The sequence below is a fragment of the Vulpes lagopus genome, chromosome 4 (assembly GCF_018345385.1).
Source record: "Vulpes lagopus strain Blue_001 chromosome 4, ASM1834538v1, whole genome shotgun sequence".
In the NCBI taxonomy this organism is placed as follows: domain Eukaryota; kingdom Metazoa; phylum Chordata; class Mammalia; order Carnivora; family Canidae; genus Vulpes; species Vulpes lagopus.
In genome coordinates, this window is record NC_054827.1 from 73917670 (window position 1) to 73934670 (window position 17001).

General features: G+C 33.9%; 1 protein-coding gene across 5 annotated transcripts in view; it reads left to right on the forward strand.

Moving 5' to 3' along the window:
- TTC37 (tetratricopeptide repeat domain 37) overlaps window positions 1-17001 on the forward strand; it is an 81058-nt gene that overhangs the window by 37462 nt on the left and 26595 nt on the right. For all 5 annotated transcript variants that reach the window (XM_041752414.1, XM_041752415.1, XM_041752416.1 and 2 more), the window contains 11 exons: window positions 1309-1411; window positions 3555-3731; window positions 3858-4002; window positions 4173-4251; window positions 4351-4412; window positions 4523-4579; window positions 6349-6417; window positions 8515-8589; window positions 9202-9343; window positions 12152-12245; window positions 14828-14905. In XM_041752414.1, coding sequence (XP_041608348.1) covers window positions 1309-1411; window positions 3555-3731; window positions 3858-4002; window positions 4173-4251; window positions 4351-4412; window positions 4523-4579; window positions 6349-6417; window positions 8515-8589; window positions 9202-9343; window positions 12152-12245; window positions 14828-14905 — 1081 coding nt within the window. The remainder of the gene's footprint in view (window positions 1-1308; window positions 1412-3554; window positions 3732-3857; window positions 4003-4172; window positions 4252-4350; window positions 4413-4522; window positions 4580-6348; window positions 6418-8514; window positions 8590-9201; window positions 9344-12151; window positions 12246-14827; window positions 14906-17001) is intronic.

Below are 17001 nucleotides of genomic sequence, written 5' to 3' on the forward strand. Positions count from 1 at the left end.
AATGTATTTCATGACCTGAAAAGGACTTCCTTAATCAACAGCAAATGTCTTCTTTCATAGACCTCTTATGGTGTGGCTTGTTATATAGGTTTGTTTTTTTGTTTTTTTATTTATTTATGATAGGCACACAGTGAGAGAGAGAGAGAGGCAGAGACATAGGCAGAGGGAGAAGCAGGCTCCATGCACCGGGAGCCTGATGTGGGATTCGATCCCGAGTCTCCAGGATCGCGCCCTGAGCCAAAGGCAGGCGCCAAACCGCTGCGCCACCCAGGGATCCCTATAGGTTTGAATATAGAAAGATCAAATCTTGTTTTGTAACAGTAAATAAATAGTCATATGATAAACATTTAACTTAAAAGATCAAATATGATAGCTATTTGATCTAAAAATAGATCTTAAAAAAAGTTTCCCTGCTGTTATATTTTGATAATTAATCTACTATGTGTTTAGAATATCTCAATACTTTTTAATTACTCTTTAACCTATAGGAATTTTTTTTTTCATTTTTTGAACTTTAGGGGCAACTTATGTTGTTTTTTAATTATCTAAATTAATTTCTGTTTCTTCATACATACCTTCTTAACAAATGCCTTTTGGTAATACAAATTTAAACACCACCATGCATATATAACCTAAATTTTTTATGATTATATTTAACCATTAAAAAAAAACTTGGAGCCCATTATATGTCCTTTACTCCATTTCTTTTTCCTTTTTTAATGGAACAATGAGGTTTAAATCAGAAATAGTATATGTTGTAAGTGATATGTAACTTAGGTCTTGAAAAGATTTTTCTAAATTTTGTAAAACTTACCTCAAGAGAAGAATTCACATTTATTAAATCTTTACTGGGCACTTTAGGAAATTACTATTTCATTTAATTTTTACAGTGAAATTTGCTATCCAGTTTTGAATATAAAAAGATCAAGTCTTGTTTCAGAATAGTTAATGAATAGTAATATGAAGGAGAGAAACATTTAGTAGCATTTTCAGAGCTGAGGTTTTAAGAGTGAAGTAACTTGCCGAAAGTCAAGGATATTCTTTTCTATAGATTTTTATCGCTTCTAGTATGTTTACTCCAGCAGAACCCTACCATTTGAACTCCATACTAAATGCATGCAAGACCATACTTAATTTTTAATACAATACTACTGAGTTTTGTTTTTTGGAAAAGTGGCTTTAATATAACACAATTATGTTTTTTTGAAATTTATTCAAAGTGTTTCTTGTATGTGTTTTTTTTTTTTTTTTAATTTAAAAATTTTTTTTGTATGTGTTTTAATAACTACAAACTTAACCTGATTTTAGGTTTGGGCGAATGCCATCTCATGATGGCAAAAGCGGCTCTAGTCGATTATCTTGATGGGAAAGCTGTAGACTACATAGAAAAAGCACTGGAATACTTTACTTGGTTGGTATTATTCTTATTATTCATTGTGCTTATTTTCTTAGAATTATAATAAAGCCAAAGTTAGAAAATCCTTCTGTGTTTATTCTGTTAATCATTATTTAGAATATCAAGCATAAAGAATAAGAGACTAGCCAGTGAATTCTGTAATATACAAACTGTATTAATTTTGCATTGGGAAATAGATAAAATTCCTGCTCTTAGTAGCAGCTGACATGCTGGATGCATAGGGAAAGGTGGGAGGAAGAAGCAATCTGTAAGCAGGAGTAGCAGTACTCCTACATATCAGTGTTATATTCAATATTAGAAGCCTGTTTTAGGTATATTTGTAGGGCTGAAGGTGAGGGGAAATGAGCAATTTGATTGTTTCTGGGGAGAATCTGTGTAGGGGAAAAGCGATGTCTATTATTAAGGGAATCAGAAAAATTTGAGTAAATCTGGTATTTTATAGAACTGTAAATTCACTAGCTAAATGAAATGTTATTTGTGGTAGATGATTTTTAAAAGGCCTCATGTTACACATACGTTTGAATAATTTTTTTTCTTAAACATCTTTTTTGTGCTCCCCTTCCTTTCTTTTCCTACTTGCCTTCTCTTCTGGTTCCTGTTGACTTGGTTGTTCCAGAATAGCTTTGCTTTGAGTATGAACCAAATGTGAAAAGAAAACTTCAGCCTTCTCTCTCCATAGATTTTTATTGCTACTTTTCAAGTCTCATACAATATAGATCTTTCCAAAGAGGAGAGGGTATCATGAAGAGAACATGCTTCGTTTCAACTAGTATTTAAGAGTAAATGTGAACCTTTGAGTGATGATGCTGAGGTACTGCCTTTCTGACAACGGGAAGTTTTGTTCTGGGTAGTGTGTAGCATTCACAGTCAATTATTTGGAGGTATATAAAACTTTTTAAAGAGATAATCCCCAGATTTATGTTCACTTTTAGAAGTAAAAGTTCATATTACCACAATTCTTATGTAAGGGTGATAGAAGTTATTTTACTTCAAAGGTATTTCATTTTTTATTAAACTTAAAAGGAAGTAAGAGTTTAGGTTGTTGAAATTGCCTGTTTCTTTTTTTTGCCTTTATTTTCTTCTTTCAGGCTGTCACTTTTATTTTTTAATTTTAGGTATTTTTAATTTAATTTTACTTTTTTTTTTCACCACAAGTGTACTCTTTAATCCCCATCCCCTATTTCCCCACCCTCCTACCCACCACCCCTCTGGTAGCCATCAGTTTGTTCTCTGTACTCTATTTCTTGGTTTGTCCCTCTTCTGTTTTTGTTTTGTTTTTTTTTTTTTTTGATCTTTGCTTGTTTGTTTTGTTTCTTAAATTTCTCATATGAGTATGATCATACGGTATTTGCCTTTCTCTGACTGACTTATTTTGCTTAGCATTATACTCTCTATCATGCTGTTGATTTTAGAAATTATGCTAAGATACTTAGGCCAAGGAACTACAAATAGTGTTGTCCTTCCTCCTAATCCTCACAGTGGGCTTTCAGTGATGACTGCCATAATTAATCTTATTTCTCAGGAAGTTATTGGAAAATGATTTTTGGCTGGACTCTTTTAGTAGAAAAGGCTATGAGAAATGTTCCATCTGCTTGTCCATCTGCCAGTAACATAGCTGTTTATAATAGCTGATTATTGAGACTTGGCTTAAGTGAAATTGTCGTGTTTTATTTATAAGATCTTGAGAAGAGAAATCTGAAGAGAAATGGATAGCTGAGATTTTTCTCATTCTAAAATGAAGTGACCTTTATCATCATCATTAATATTTTTATTTACTCTTTTAAGGTTATGTATTCAGTCTTACTTGCTTCAATAAATATGGGTTTTCACATTTTCATATTTAGCTTTTTGGTAATCTTAGTCTCAGAGATTAAAAATCCTTTGGACCACCAAATATATTTAATATATTATACATTTGCCAGTTTTTTTTATTTGATAATCAATTCTTTCTCCTTTCCTCCCTTCCTTTCTTCTTTCCAGTAGGGAGGTGATAAGATGTAATCCATTAGGAAAGAATTTAGTAAAGCATTCACTGCACTTAACCAAGGAAGTAAATTCTTAATCAAGATTGTAATGAGAGATAAATTTCACATTTTTTGAAGAAAGTTTATAAGAATAACACTGTTTATTTTTTTAGGGCTCTGCAGCATCAAGCTGATGTGTCTTGCCTTTGGAAGCTAGTTGGGGATGCTTGTACCAGTCTGTATGCTGTCTCACCGTCTAAAGTGAATGTTAAGGTTTTAGGAGTCCTGCTAGGTCAGAAAGAAGGAAAACAAGTATTAAAGAAGAATGAGCTCCTCCATCTTGGAGGAAGGTAATTTACAAAGATTACCTTCTAACTACCTTTTAACTAACAAAGATTACTTAAAGACATTTACTTTGAATTAGAACATTTTTAACATTTTAACAAAATGTAACATTTATTTTTATATTTCCACAGGTGTTATGGTCGTGCATTAAAACTGATGTCTACATCTAATACTTGGTGTGACCTTGGAATTAATTATTATCGCCAAGCACAAAATCTCACAGAAACAGGCAACAATACAAATGATCTAAAAGAGTTGTTGGAGAAATCTTTACATGTATGGTTTTGAGAATTTTTTTGTAAACTTTTAAAAAAACTAAGTGCTTTTCAGATAGATGGTTTTTGATAAAGTAGATACTGTCGTGTTTTCACATAAAACCACATTTATTTTGATATAAATGCTGATATTCCAAGATATATAAAAATTAATCTAATTTTACTTTTCAGTGTCTGAAAAAGGCAGTGAGACTTGACAGTAAAAATCACTTATACTGGAATGCACTTGGTGTGGTTTCATGTTACAATGGTAAGAACTGAGTAACACTTCAATATTTTTAGAATATTAGAGAATAGAATACTGTTTCAGGTAATAAAATTCAGTTTCATCAAATTCTGTATTTTGCAGGTATTGGAAATTATGCCCTTGCTCAACACTGTTTCATCAAGTCAATTCAATCGGAACAAATTGTGGGTGTTCTTTGTGTCTGTCTATGATAAAGAACTTCAAAGTTTAATGTTCATAATTTTCTGAGACTGCCATGTAGGCAAGGACCTAATTGTATTTATATGTCTTTTAGAATGCTGTTGCATGGACCAACTTGGGAGTGTTATACCTTGCAAGTGAAAACATTGAGGTAAATGTGTTGTTTGTTTTGTCATATTAAAAGTAAAAATGAAAAAAAAAGTAAAAATGTTCTTTATATATGACCTCTTTGTAATCGCTCAGCTTCTTGTGGAGAAATACTTTGAATATTGCTATCGATTGAGCATGCTCTCCTGTATGCTAGATAATTGATGGCATTCCGCTTATTATATTGAATAATGAATGTAAGATTTATTTTCCTTTCCATACAACTGAAGAAATTTTGGTTTTATCATTATGTTGGTTTTTCGTTTAAAGATCAGAACAATTCTGTTGTGAATTATTCGCGTGCTTTTCTTTTTTATGTGTACACATGTAAAAGGAGTCTGGTGTAGACTCTGTTAGGGATGGGGTGATGAAGTAAGGGAAATGATTAGTACTGTCTTGCAGCTTAAATTTAACCAATGCTTGTGATTTATTTATTTATTTTTTTAAAGATTTTATTTATTTATTCATGAGAGCGGGGAGAGAGAGAGAGAGAGAGAGAGGAGAGAGAGACTGAGAGGCAGAGACACAGGCAGAGGGAGAAGCAGGCTCTATGCAAGGAGCTCAATCCTAGGTCTCCAGGATCACGCCCTGGGCTGTAGGGGGTGCTAAACCACTGAGCCCCCCGGGCAGAGGGAGAAGCAGGCTCCATGCATCGGGAGCCTGATGTGGGATTCCATCCCGAGTCTTCAGGATCGCGCCCTGGGCCAAAGGCAGGCGCCAAACCGCTGCGCCACCCAGGGATCCCAATGCTTGTGATTTAGATTTGGCTTTAGTGAATATTAATTCCTTTAGATACCACAATCTGATTTGTCATACTTGAACAGTTATGTATTAGAGAATTGGAAATACAGTAATTGGAAAGGTGTTTGTAGATCATGTTTAGAAGTTTCCAGAAATCTGTAGATAATAGCACATCTGTACTATTTTGTGATCCAGCTATTATATTGAATATCATCCTTTTAAAATAGTAGCTTCAGTAATATTTTCAGGGATAAATTAAGTCACTGCAAAGATTGCTTCAGAAGTCTAAATAGAAGGAAGGAGAATATTGATTTGAATCTTAAAATATGTGAAAATATTTTTTAAAAATTTAAAGCTAGATCTTAGTTAATAAGCTATGAATGTAGTTTTATGATAGCACAACTCAGTTGCTGTCCATGAACTGTTTTTTCATAAGAAAAATAAGACCGTTTACTGTTATGGTCTGTAATAATCCATTATAGATTATTGAGAAAACAGTATAAGGCAGCATATAACAATAAGTATTTATAGCAGAAAAATAAGCATATAACTTACTGTGTCCAAGTGAGGTATCTTTAAAGTTTCCTGACTGCTTAGCAGAGATTTATGTTGAATTTTTTTTTTTTTTTTTTTTTCCCACTAGCAGATATGTGTCCTAGACCTCACTGGTTGTTAGTCCTTATCCTACCAGTTAAGTTTCAGAAGAGGGCAATAGATAATTCTGTCAAACCAGTGGCTAACAAATGGATGGGTGATTGGTTAGAAGTTATACAGATTATGAGATGCATCCCTATATGCCTTTCACTGGAGACAGAACACCTAAGCCTGTAGAGAGATCTGTTGTACCCAGGAATTTTTAGGACTGTGTAGTTAAAACACTTTTAGGCATTGCTAGTTGTGTTTAAGCAATGAAGTTTTAGGTTATAAGTGTTCATGTTGACCAGTGTGCTTGTGCTTGTGCTTTTTAAACATTAGCAGTTTAATATAAGTTAATAAAATGACATATATTATTTTTTTGACTTTTTTTCCTAGCAAGCTCATGAAGCTTTCAAAATGGCTCAGTCTCTCGATCCATCTTATTTAATGTGCTGGATTGGACAAGTAAGATATATAACATATGGTTATTAACAATCCTAGGATATAAACCTATTAAATAACGATGATAATGATAACAGGTAACATTTGAGGACTTCCTTTGTGCCAGTCACTCTGCTAGTCTCTTTGTATTTATTATTTCTGTTAATCTTTCATCAATCGTTTGTATTGTGCCCAAGGTCATACAACTTGTAATGAGTAAACTTCGATTTGGGGGACTTTGAGCCCCATTAGTCTAACGTTATGCTAAAAGAAACCCCAGAATTCTGTTATTTAAATGCACATTTACCAGAAAAATGGACATTGACAAAGATAATTTTGATTATGTTTTCCTATTTTTCTGTAAAATCTTTATATTTGATTTGATGGTTGTTTATGAGCATTCTTCCTTTGCTCCCCCAAAGTTTAGATTTTTGTAAAACTGCCAAATAGAAACCAGGACACCCAGTTACGAGTGTGAGTCTGTCACTGACTGTTTTATATTAATGTATCACTGCTGGATTTCATTTTTCTTACTTGAAAGGGCTTGGACTGAGTGGCTGCCAAGATCTTATCTAGTTGAGAAGTTGTAATGAATTAGTAAGTGGTTGATTGTTTTGGTTCAGAGAATAGCAGTAGCATCACCCATATCAGGAAATCAGTAACCAGAGTTTAGATATGTTTTATTCTACTTTTGACTTTTGGGTCAAATTCTAGTTAATTGGTGAAGCAAGCAGAATTAGAAAGATAACTCTATGAACTATGGTTCTATGAATTCTGGTAGCATCTGGGAGCAGTGGCATTACTACTAATCTCTGTGTAAGTTATTACACTCAAGGGGCCCAAGAATGTGCATTTCTAACTGTTCGCAGGTGCTGGTGCTAAGATCCAGGGACTTGATTTTTGAGTAGCACTGCTCTAGGTCAGGAGCTTTTGGATGCTAATCAGAGCCACCTAAGTATTTAAAAAATGTTTTTTCAATTCTTTTAAAGAAATTTATCATTTAAGTTTAATTGTATAATTCATTTTATATATATTTTTTAATTTTTAAAATTTTATTTAAATTCAGATAATTAACCTATAATGTATTATTGGTTTCAGAGGTAGAGGTCACTGATTCAGCAGTCTTATATAATACCCAGTGCTCAATACATCACATATCCTCCTTAATGTTCATCACCCAGTTACCCCTTCCCATCCATCGACCCCCCAGTTTGTTTCTGATGATTAAGAATGTCTTATGGTTTTTTATTCTTTTTTTTTTAAGATTTTATTTATTTATTCATGAGAGACACAGAGAGAGAGAGAGAGCAAGGCAGAGACATAGGCAGAGGGAGAAGCAGGCTCCATGCAGGGAGCCCAATGTGGGACTCGATCCTGGGACTCCAGGATCTCACCCTGAGCCAAAGGCAGACACTCAACTGCTGAGCCACCCAGGCATCCCCTGGTTTTTTTATTCTTAAAAATAATTTATTTGTGGCATTAACTGGTAGATTTAATTAAAATGGTGACAGTAGAAGTGAGACCTAGTATTTTTAAAACTAGTATTAGTAGTATATGATAGCTTAAAAACTCTAATTTTTTATAAAAGGTAGTTAAATTTGGAAGTAATTTTAACTTAGCTCGTAGTCTATAAAATAAAGGGCATAGGAATGTTATTTAAAATTCTGAGGCACTTAAATATGTTGAGACTCTACCTCAGGTCTGTGGAAACTAGAAATATAGGGGTAAGGATCTCCTTTTTAAAAAAAAGCTTACCTAGTGAATCTCAATTGATTCTGTGATTAAGAACCCTACCCCAGACAAATACCCAGTCTGAATGAATCCAAGGGTGAGAGGGAAGGGAGAAGGTAGTGCTTCATCAGTGTTCTGAGGAATTTTATATGGATGATTCCATCACTTTGTGGTTGCAGATAGAATTCTGAAAGCATTTGCCAATAAAGGACCAATTTAATAAGTCATTCTGGTCCTCTGAGCCATGGGAATATAGTAGCCAAGATTAAAAACAAAATTAACTCTGCTTTTAAGCCTAGCTAGTAAACCTTTGGTTCTTCTAAGTAGTTTCACTTATTATTGTTATTATTCCTTTTAAACACATTAAGGACCTCTTTTTTCCTTTTATAGGCTCTTATTGCAGAGACAGTTGGAAGTTATGACACCATGGATCTTTTTAGGCACACTACGGAACTCAATATGCATGTAAGAATTTGACCGTTCTTGAGGATTCATTAATGAGTAAAGTAGTATGCTTGTTGAGGAAATAAATACAGAGTGATATCTGATGTTAATAAGAGAAATTATCTTTACATTTTATTCTTAGAAATAGATAAGCTGTCTTTAATGAACTTCTTGTTTTTGTCTTCTGTTACCCTTCAAAAGCTGATAAAAAGTGACATGGAATTTAATAAATACAGTAGTCCTGTAGAATTGAAACTGAGACTCTAGAAAAAATCAATATGAAATAAGAACTAGAGTTGGTTGACATTTCTTGATTATTTATAAAATGTTTTAGGACCCTTTTGATTTTAGTTTTACCTGTAAGAATGGTGCTGAGAAGGAAGTCATCCTTTTGGGTGAGGCTATTTTCTGCACTTTATTTAATTCCATTTTATTCTTTTACTTAGAGTTGGAGCCAGTGATTTAAATGTGCTCTTAGCTGTGTTGTATCACAGTGACTCTTCATTTAGAGATACTTAGCTGTTGACTTAACACTAAGATGTGATATTTACCGTATTGAAGTCTCTTACTTTATAATTTTTATTGATATATTTATTACCCTATGTTTACTTGTTAACTTTGTCTTTTTTATAGACTGAGGGAGCAATAGGTTATGCGTACTGGGTTTGTACAACATTGCAAGATAAAAGCAACAGAGATACAGAGCTGTACCGGTACAACATCGTTCAGATGAATGCTATTCCAGCAGCACAGGTTGTTTTGAGTAAATACATAGGTAAGGTATTTGGTATTTGAATAACCATTGAAACAATTTAAATAATTTTTAAAATTAGATAATTCTAAAATCAGTATTAGAATTTTTTTTTTTTATTCTCCCAATGGCCAAATAGTCTCCTTTTCAAATTATAGTATTGACTTTTGAAGAGTGATAAAAATTGTTGTTACCTAATGCTTACAATAAAACTGATTTCCGTGTTGTAGTGGAAAGCATTTTGGAGCCTATTGGGCCTGAGTTGCTTCTGTTCTATCTCTGCCATTTATTTCTCTGTAGTCTTAAGCCAAGTATTTTACTTTTCTTAACTTCTGTTAACCTTGGAAAGTAGAGATAATGATAGCTAGGTGGTACACATAATCTGCTTTAAATTCCAAAACTAGTGTGCTTCACCTCCCACTTTAACATCTGATTTTTCTTCAAGATATTGGTAAAATATGTTTAGGTTAAGGAAAAGGACAGAATGGTGAAGCTTCATTAACCATCTATTATAATAATTTCCTTTCTTTCTTAATAAAACTACTGTTTTGTTTTGTTTTGTTTTGTTTTACCAGTTTATTTATTTTTAAAGATTTTATTTATTCATGAAAGACATAGAGTCAGAGACAAAGGTAGAGAGAGAAGCAGACTCCCTGCAGGTAACCTGATCTGGAACTTGATCCCAGGACCCTGGGGTCACACCTTGAGCTGAAGGCAGACGCTCAACCACTGAACCACCCAGGAGTCCCATTTTTACCAGTTTAATCTTGTTATTTGCAGCAACATGATTGGATCTTCATAGTATAATGCTAAGTGAATGAAGTCAAATAGTGACAAAGAGTCAAATAAGTCACAAGAATAAAGCAAATACCATGTGACTTCACTCAAATGTGGAATTTAAGAAACAAAACAAATGAACATAGTTAAAAAAACAAGAGAGGTGACAAACCAAGAAACAGACTCTTAAGCATAGAGAAAAAACTGATGGTTACCAGTGAGGAGGTGGTAAGGGGATGGGTAAGATAGGTGATGTTGACTGAGGGGTCCACTGATGACAGGTTGTGGGGGTGGAAAACTACCAATGGTTTAATCTCTGCTCTTCCTCTTAGTAGCTATAATGAAACCTTGGCCATATTACCAGATTGAATTTTAGTTTCCTCATCTATAATACAAGGATGAAAGTATCTGCTGCTTAGGGTTTAAATGGGATGGTTTATACAAAATGTAATTCAGAGTACCAGGCCTACCCTAGATGCTCAAGAATATTAGTTTCATTAGTCTTTTATTTATCCCTTGACAAAATTCTAAAGCAAGAAGTTTAAGCAGACGTATGGACAGTTGAATATTATGAAAATCATATACACTGAAAAGCAGAAGAGAAAATTTCTCATTATAGGTTATGGAGAGGACTATAATATTTCTGCATTGATCCTGGGACACTTGAGCAGAAGGCAGTTAGTTTACAAACATCAGCACATGAGCACTAACATGTTACGCAGTATGCAAAATAAATGATTCTAAAGAATATCTAGGGCCTCTGTGAGGAGTCTATGGATCAGAAATTTTACTGTTAAGTTTCCATTAGAATGAGTAATATTTGTAAAGGATTTACACAAAGAGGTATATCTTTAGCTTTCTACAAAATTCAGATACCTAGAACAATTCCCTGATAGTTAGGCATAGCCTAGCTTTTTACTCTATGGTGGGGTCATAATCATATACTCATTTAAATTCAACTATATGTGGCTTTGCCATAAATGCATGAACAAATGAATCAACAAGAAAGAGAAAGGAAGGAAGGAGCAGAAAAGAGAAGGGAATAAGAAAGAATGCAGGCAGTCTTTTTGTTTTGCTGACAGTTTGCCTCAGGGTGAGTATACTAGGAAGGCATAAATCTTTCCTTAGTTTGACTCAGTTTTGGTGTCCCTCTCTTTCATGACTTCAGGATTTTTCAAGAATAACTTTGTGTGATTTTCACTTTATGCTTTAACCTTCGAGCTTATTCAGCACATAAATTGTGATTGTATTGTCCTTTGTTAAACAATTTAAGGGACTTGAAGGGTTATTTCCCAATACTACTTTTTTTTTTATAAATTTATTTTTTAAAGATTTTATTTATTTATTCATGAGACACAGAGAGAGAGAGAGAGAGAGAGAGAGAGAGAGAGAGAGAGAGAGGCAGAGACACAGGCAGAGGGAGAAGCAGGCTCCATGCCCGGAGCCTGATGGGGCACTCGATCCTGGGTCTCCAGGATTCCACCCTGGGCTTAAGGCGGCACTAAACCGCTGAGCCACCTGGGCTGCCCCCCAATACTACTTTTAAGTAAATCAGATGTGTTTCTTTCTCGGTATGTTACATACATTATGATGTTTATTGACATTAAAATTTCAAAACACTGCACTGAAAGTATCCAGGTTGTTCTGTGTTTCTAGTGTATAATACAGAGTTAATTTTTTTTAAACACATAAATTGAAACAGAACCATCAAGTAAATCATAGGAAAGATTAAGTGATTAGCCAAAGAACTGAATTTCCTTATAAATCTTATGACTAATGTTAACATAAGTGCAATTTAAAATTATTAAACCTTTGGGGTTAAAAATGTTTAGACTTTAAGGCATAACTAGAAACTGTAAGTAATTATAAGATATTCAATAATTTAGAAGTTATAAAATGATATTGGTATTTTGTAGTCAAGATAAAAATCAGATTGTTCTTAAGACTGCCAGTGATCTTAGGAGGTAATTTGGTATTTAAGACATTGAAGATAAAACTAACATTTTACAAACACTAGCATGCACATGTAAAGAAAAGATATTTTTCAATTTCCAGAAAGAATTCAGAATTATGCTCCAGCTTTCACAATGTTGGGTTACTTAAATGAACATCTACAACTGAAAAAGGAAGCCGCAGATGCATACCGAAGGTAAACTCTTACATTTAATTAAAAGGGCGTGGTCCTTACATATTATTTGGCTTTTTAAAATATAGTCTCAGTTCATGAAGAAGGTACTAGACAAATGTTCTGATTCCTTTCTTGATTTTGTTATGTATTATTACATCTTTGAAGATGAAAAAATGCAGTTACAAATTTTCAGTACATTTGGGTTTTTGTTGCTCATTCCAAGAAAGGGACAGAGAAGAGAAAAACACAAAAACAAAACAAAACAAAACAAAAAAAAATCTCATCAGATTTTGTTTTAGAAAAACCTCTCACTTAAGACTTTTTCTAGTTTTATTAAAATATGTAGTTTCATTCACAGAAGAAATGTGAACATTATGGTGTATTTGTTTGAATCACTTTAAGATCTATGTTTTATTCATTCAATAGTTTTTTAACTGCTTGTGCCAAGCATTGTCCTTGGCACTGGCAATTTAGCAGTGAAATAAAACAGACACGGCCTCCATTCTCATGAACCTCCTGTTCTGGTGGTCGGGAGGCATATGATCAGCTTATAAACATCTGTGATGGTAATAATTGCTAAGAAAGAAAATCACAATGGGATAAAGGGCCAGGGAATATTAAGGTAGGTAGTCAATTTGAGACAGGTTTAATTGTGATAGGTTTACTAAGGAAGCACTTGAGGCCTGGCCTGAATGAAGTGAGGCTATAAGCCATTTGGTTGAGAGAGTAGGAGCATCCAGGCAGAGGGAACCGCAAGAGCAAGTACTCTCACACAGGAGTGGACTTGGCATGTTGAGCAAACAAAGACAGTGTGCGTGAGTGAAATGACCAACCAGGAGGGTGGTAGGAAATGAAATCAAGTTGAAGGTTTATTCTCTGCAAATGAGTTGATTGGTAAATAAGAAAATTACTATTTTTTTTTAAAGATTTTATTTATTCACGATAGACATAGAGAGAGAGAGAGAGAGGCAGAGACACAGGCAGAGGGAGAAGCAGGCCCCATGCAGGGAGCCCGACATGGGACTTGATCCCAGGACTTCAGGATCGTGCCCTGGGCCAAAGACAGGCACCAAACCACTGAGCCACCCAGGGATCTCCCAAGAAAATTACTATTAATGTCATGAACACTAGATAAAAAGTTAAAAGACCTAATTGCACGTATCATTGCCCTAAATCTAAAAAACAGATACTTAGGGAAAGCCTTGTCAGATAAAAAATAATTGATGTGCCCCAAATGCTTTGCCATGTCCTTTTATGGATCTCTTGGTAGTTCAAAGGAGTCATCACTAGATGGTACTGGAGGCTAAATAATTAAGAAGGTATTTTTCCAGGTGTATGTGGAGGTTTATAAAAAAACCACAATTCTATTTCTTTTGATGTCACAAAAAGATTACCTGTAAAGAAACTAGAAATACGGTGGAATTCAACAGTGAGCAGGATTTGCAAACAAAGAAAACTAGACAGCTTTAGAGGGCTGGCTATACATACTTATACATACTGTAATCACAAATACTGTGAATCTAACACTTAGTTATACATTCAAGTTAAAACAGTAGCTCCACAATCATATGGATATGTACCACTCTTCCCTTGACTGATTACTGCTCTCGTTTTCTGCCTTAAACAACTATTTGAGGCTTAAAACGACAAATTAGGTATAAATTTAACCATTATAGTTTTTACTGTATAATACTTTTAGACTTCTTTAGCAAATATTTGTTTTTCATGTAACGTCATAGATATTAAAAGCTCTCCTGGGATCCCTGGGTGGCGCAGCGGTTTGGCGCCTGCCTTTGGCCCAGGGCGCGATCCTGGTAGACCCGGGATCGAATCCCGCGTCAGGCTCCCGGTGCATGGAACCTGCTTCTCCCTCTGCCTGTGTCTCTGCCTCTCTCTCTCTCTCTGTGACTATCATAAATAAATAAAAATTAAAAAAAAAAAAAGAAAAGAAATCATTTAAAAGCTCTCCTTAGGTATTTCTCCCTAGATAATCCTTTTTAAACAGAAAAGAAAATTAAAAACAAAAATCTTACTATATATCCAACTCCACTTAGTTTTAAGACATTTTTCTGCTTGTCCAAAAGGGACTGAACACAAGACGGTAAAAATAAGGCCTTTAGGGACTCCTTATGATTCTTTTCTTTCTTAACTAAGTATTGCTTAAATATTTTTCGGTATGTAACAGGTAAGGGCACATGACATGAAAGCACTCAAATTTCCTGATTTCCTGACTCAAACTACTAATATAAGGAATATTTTTAAGATTGTTTGCTATACACTTGAGATAATGTCAAAACTTAAAATTGCAACACAGTTGTTTCCCATATTTATATTAAGTTTTTTGGAATATTTAAAACTCAAGTATGATAAATTATTTCATTTAGTAAGAGATCACCTTATTAATTTCCTGATAGTCTAAAATCTAAGTATTAATTGCTTTTGTTGTGCCAGCTTAACTGATATATAAAAAGTTTTTATGACAAGCATTAAAGAATTAGAATTGAATGAAGAAACCAAGAATCTATAGATTCTGCTAAGGAAGAAGAATAAAAGAATGCTATTGCACATAGGTAACTTAAAATACCTTGTTCTTTTTTTTTAAGGGCAATGTTATTATTACAGACTACAGAAGACCAAGATACTTATAATGTTGCAGTAAGAAATTATGGCAGATTGTTATGGTAAGCATATCTCTTCCCATTAATTGTGAATTTATTAGATTTTTCTGGTGAAAGCTATGGGACTAGTGAGGTGGTGATGAATTTCCAGAGTAGTGGGACATATATAAATTAGTGGGCTGATTATCTCCCAAGGATACATAATTTCCTCAATACTGGGGTTTGTTAATAGCTTCCTGCACCTATATGGATACCTAACACCACTGTGCTTTAGTAAGAAGCAGATTTAGAACTCACAGTTGTGGACTATACAAGAGAAGAGAGAGGCAGTTATTATCTGTTATAATACCACCCTAGTTAATTGAAAGAGGAATTGGATTTGCTTAGTGCTTATACTTACACCAGGAATGACCACTAGGGATCCAGAAACCTGTTAGAAATCGTATCAAAAATTTTGATGTATGTGCATTTTGGGATGAAGAGTGAGCCATGTAGCTTTCTTCAGATTCTCAGACTTTTGACTTTAAAAAGAGCTTCAAAAAAAAAAAAAAAAAAGATTAAAACCCAGTTATTTTAGAGAATAGAATTAGGTCCAGAGAACAGACGTGTTTTGGGAGGTGTTCCTCAAGCTGAGAACTGCCCCTAAATTGAATGGTCTAGCTTCAATATATTGCTAAAAGTATAGTTTGATATTTTGAGGTTAGTGCCTATATATTTTAAAAAGGTACAAAATAGAGACCTGAAGTAGCCAGTTCTTTTCTTTTATAACCAAGTAAATGAATCCTATTCATAGATAGGAAAATATTATTGTTCTGACTACTTTTCCCTCCAATTTTTTTAAACTGTTGTGTTTAGGAGTTGAGTTTTGTCATTTGTAAGATTTTGTTGTAGCAGAAGATAGGTTATAAGAAATTTTATAGAACGAGTATCTATCTGTAGTTCTGGTTTCATATAATGTAAATATATTTTTTTAATTTTCATTTTTTTATTTTTATTTTAAGGGAGGGGGAGGACAGAAGTAGGGGGAGAAGGAGAGAGAATATTAAGCAGGCTGCCAACTCAGCACAGAGCCCAATGTGGGGCTCTATCTCAGAACCCTGAGATCATGACCTGAGCCAGAATGAAGACCGTGCTACCTTGGTGCCCCATGATATAATGTAAATACTTTAGAAGAAAATCTGTATCTTCTACTGAAAATAGATCATTTCTTTTTTAATTTGTTTTTTAATAAAATATAGTAAACATGCAAAATGCAGTAAGGAGTATACAGCATAATTTAATGAATAGTCACTGCTCAAACATAACAGATCTTAACATTATCCATTGTCTTCAGGGTCTTTTTTCCAAAGAAAATATTGCAAATAAAATTGAAGCCCCTTGTGCCCTTCCTAGTTCTATTCTCTACAAAAGAAATCACATGTTTGAAGGTAGTGTTAATTAAAAGAAAAAAAACCCAAAACTTTTAATATATGTATGTATCCATAAACAATCTAAGGTAGCCTTCTTTCCTTCACCAAAATATTTATCAAAATTTGAGTTTTTTGACTTTAAAAACTAAAATTTTTTGATTTTTAAACTTTCACCTTTGTGAGATTAATTTTAAAATCAAAGACTGCCTGTATTTTTAGATCCCATACACACCTCCCCCAAGATTAAAAGGACTTTCTAAAAAAATTTCCAATAATACATTAAAAATAGAAACACTTTCTGATTTATAGTGATGGATACCATAAATAAAAATCTCAAAGATATAGTGCATCCTTTCCAAGTGATGGCAGCTTCTCTTCATTTTTAAATAAGCAAAACAATTATTTTTTGTTATTAAGGAGTATTGTACTCTGGGAGCACCTGGGGGCACAGTCAGTTAAGTGTCTGACTCTTGATTTTGGCTCAGGTCATGATCTCAGGGTCCTGAGATTAAGCCTGGCATGGGGCTCTCCAGTGAGCAAGGAGCTTGCTCAAGTTCTCTCCATCCCTCTGCTTCCCTGTCTCTCCATCTGACCCTACTGCTCATGTGTCTTGCACTTTCTACAAAAAAAAAAAGTAAACTTTTTAAAAAAAAGTATTGTTTTAATATCATATGTAACAAATTTTACTTTTCTTCCTATTAAATACAGAAAAGGTAATTTATAGTTTTGTCTGTGGAATCGAGTTTATCT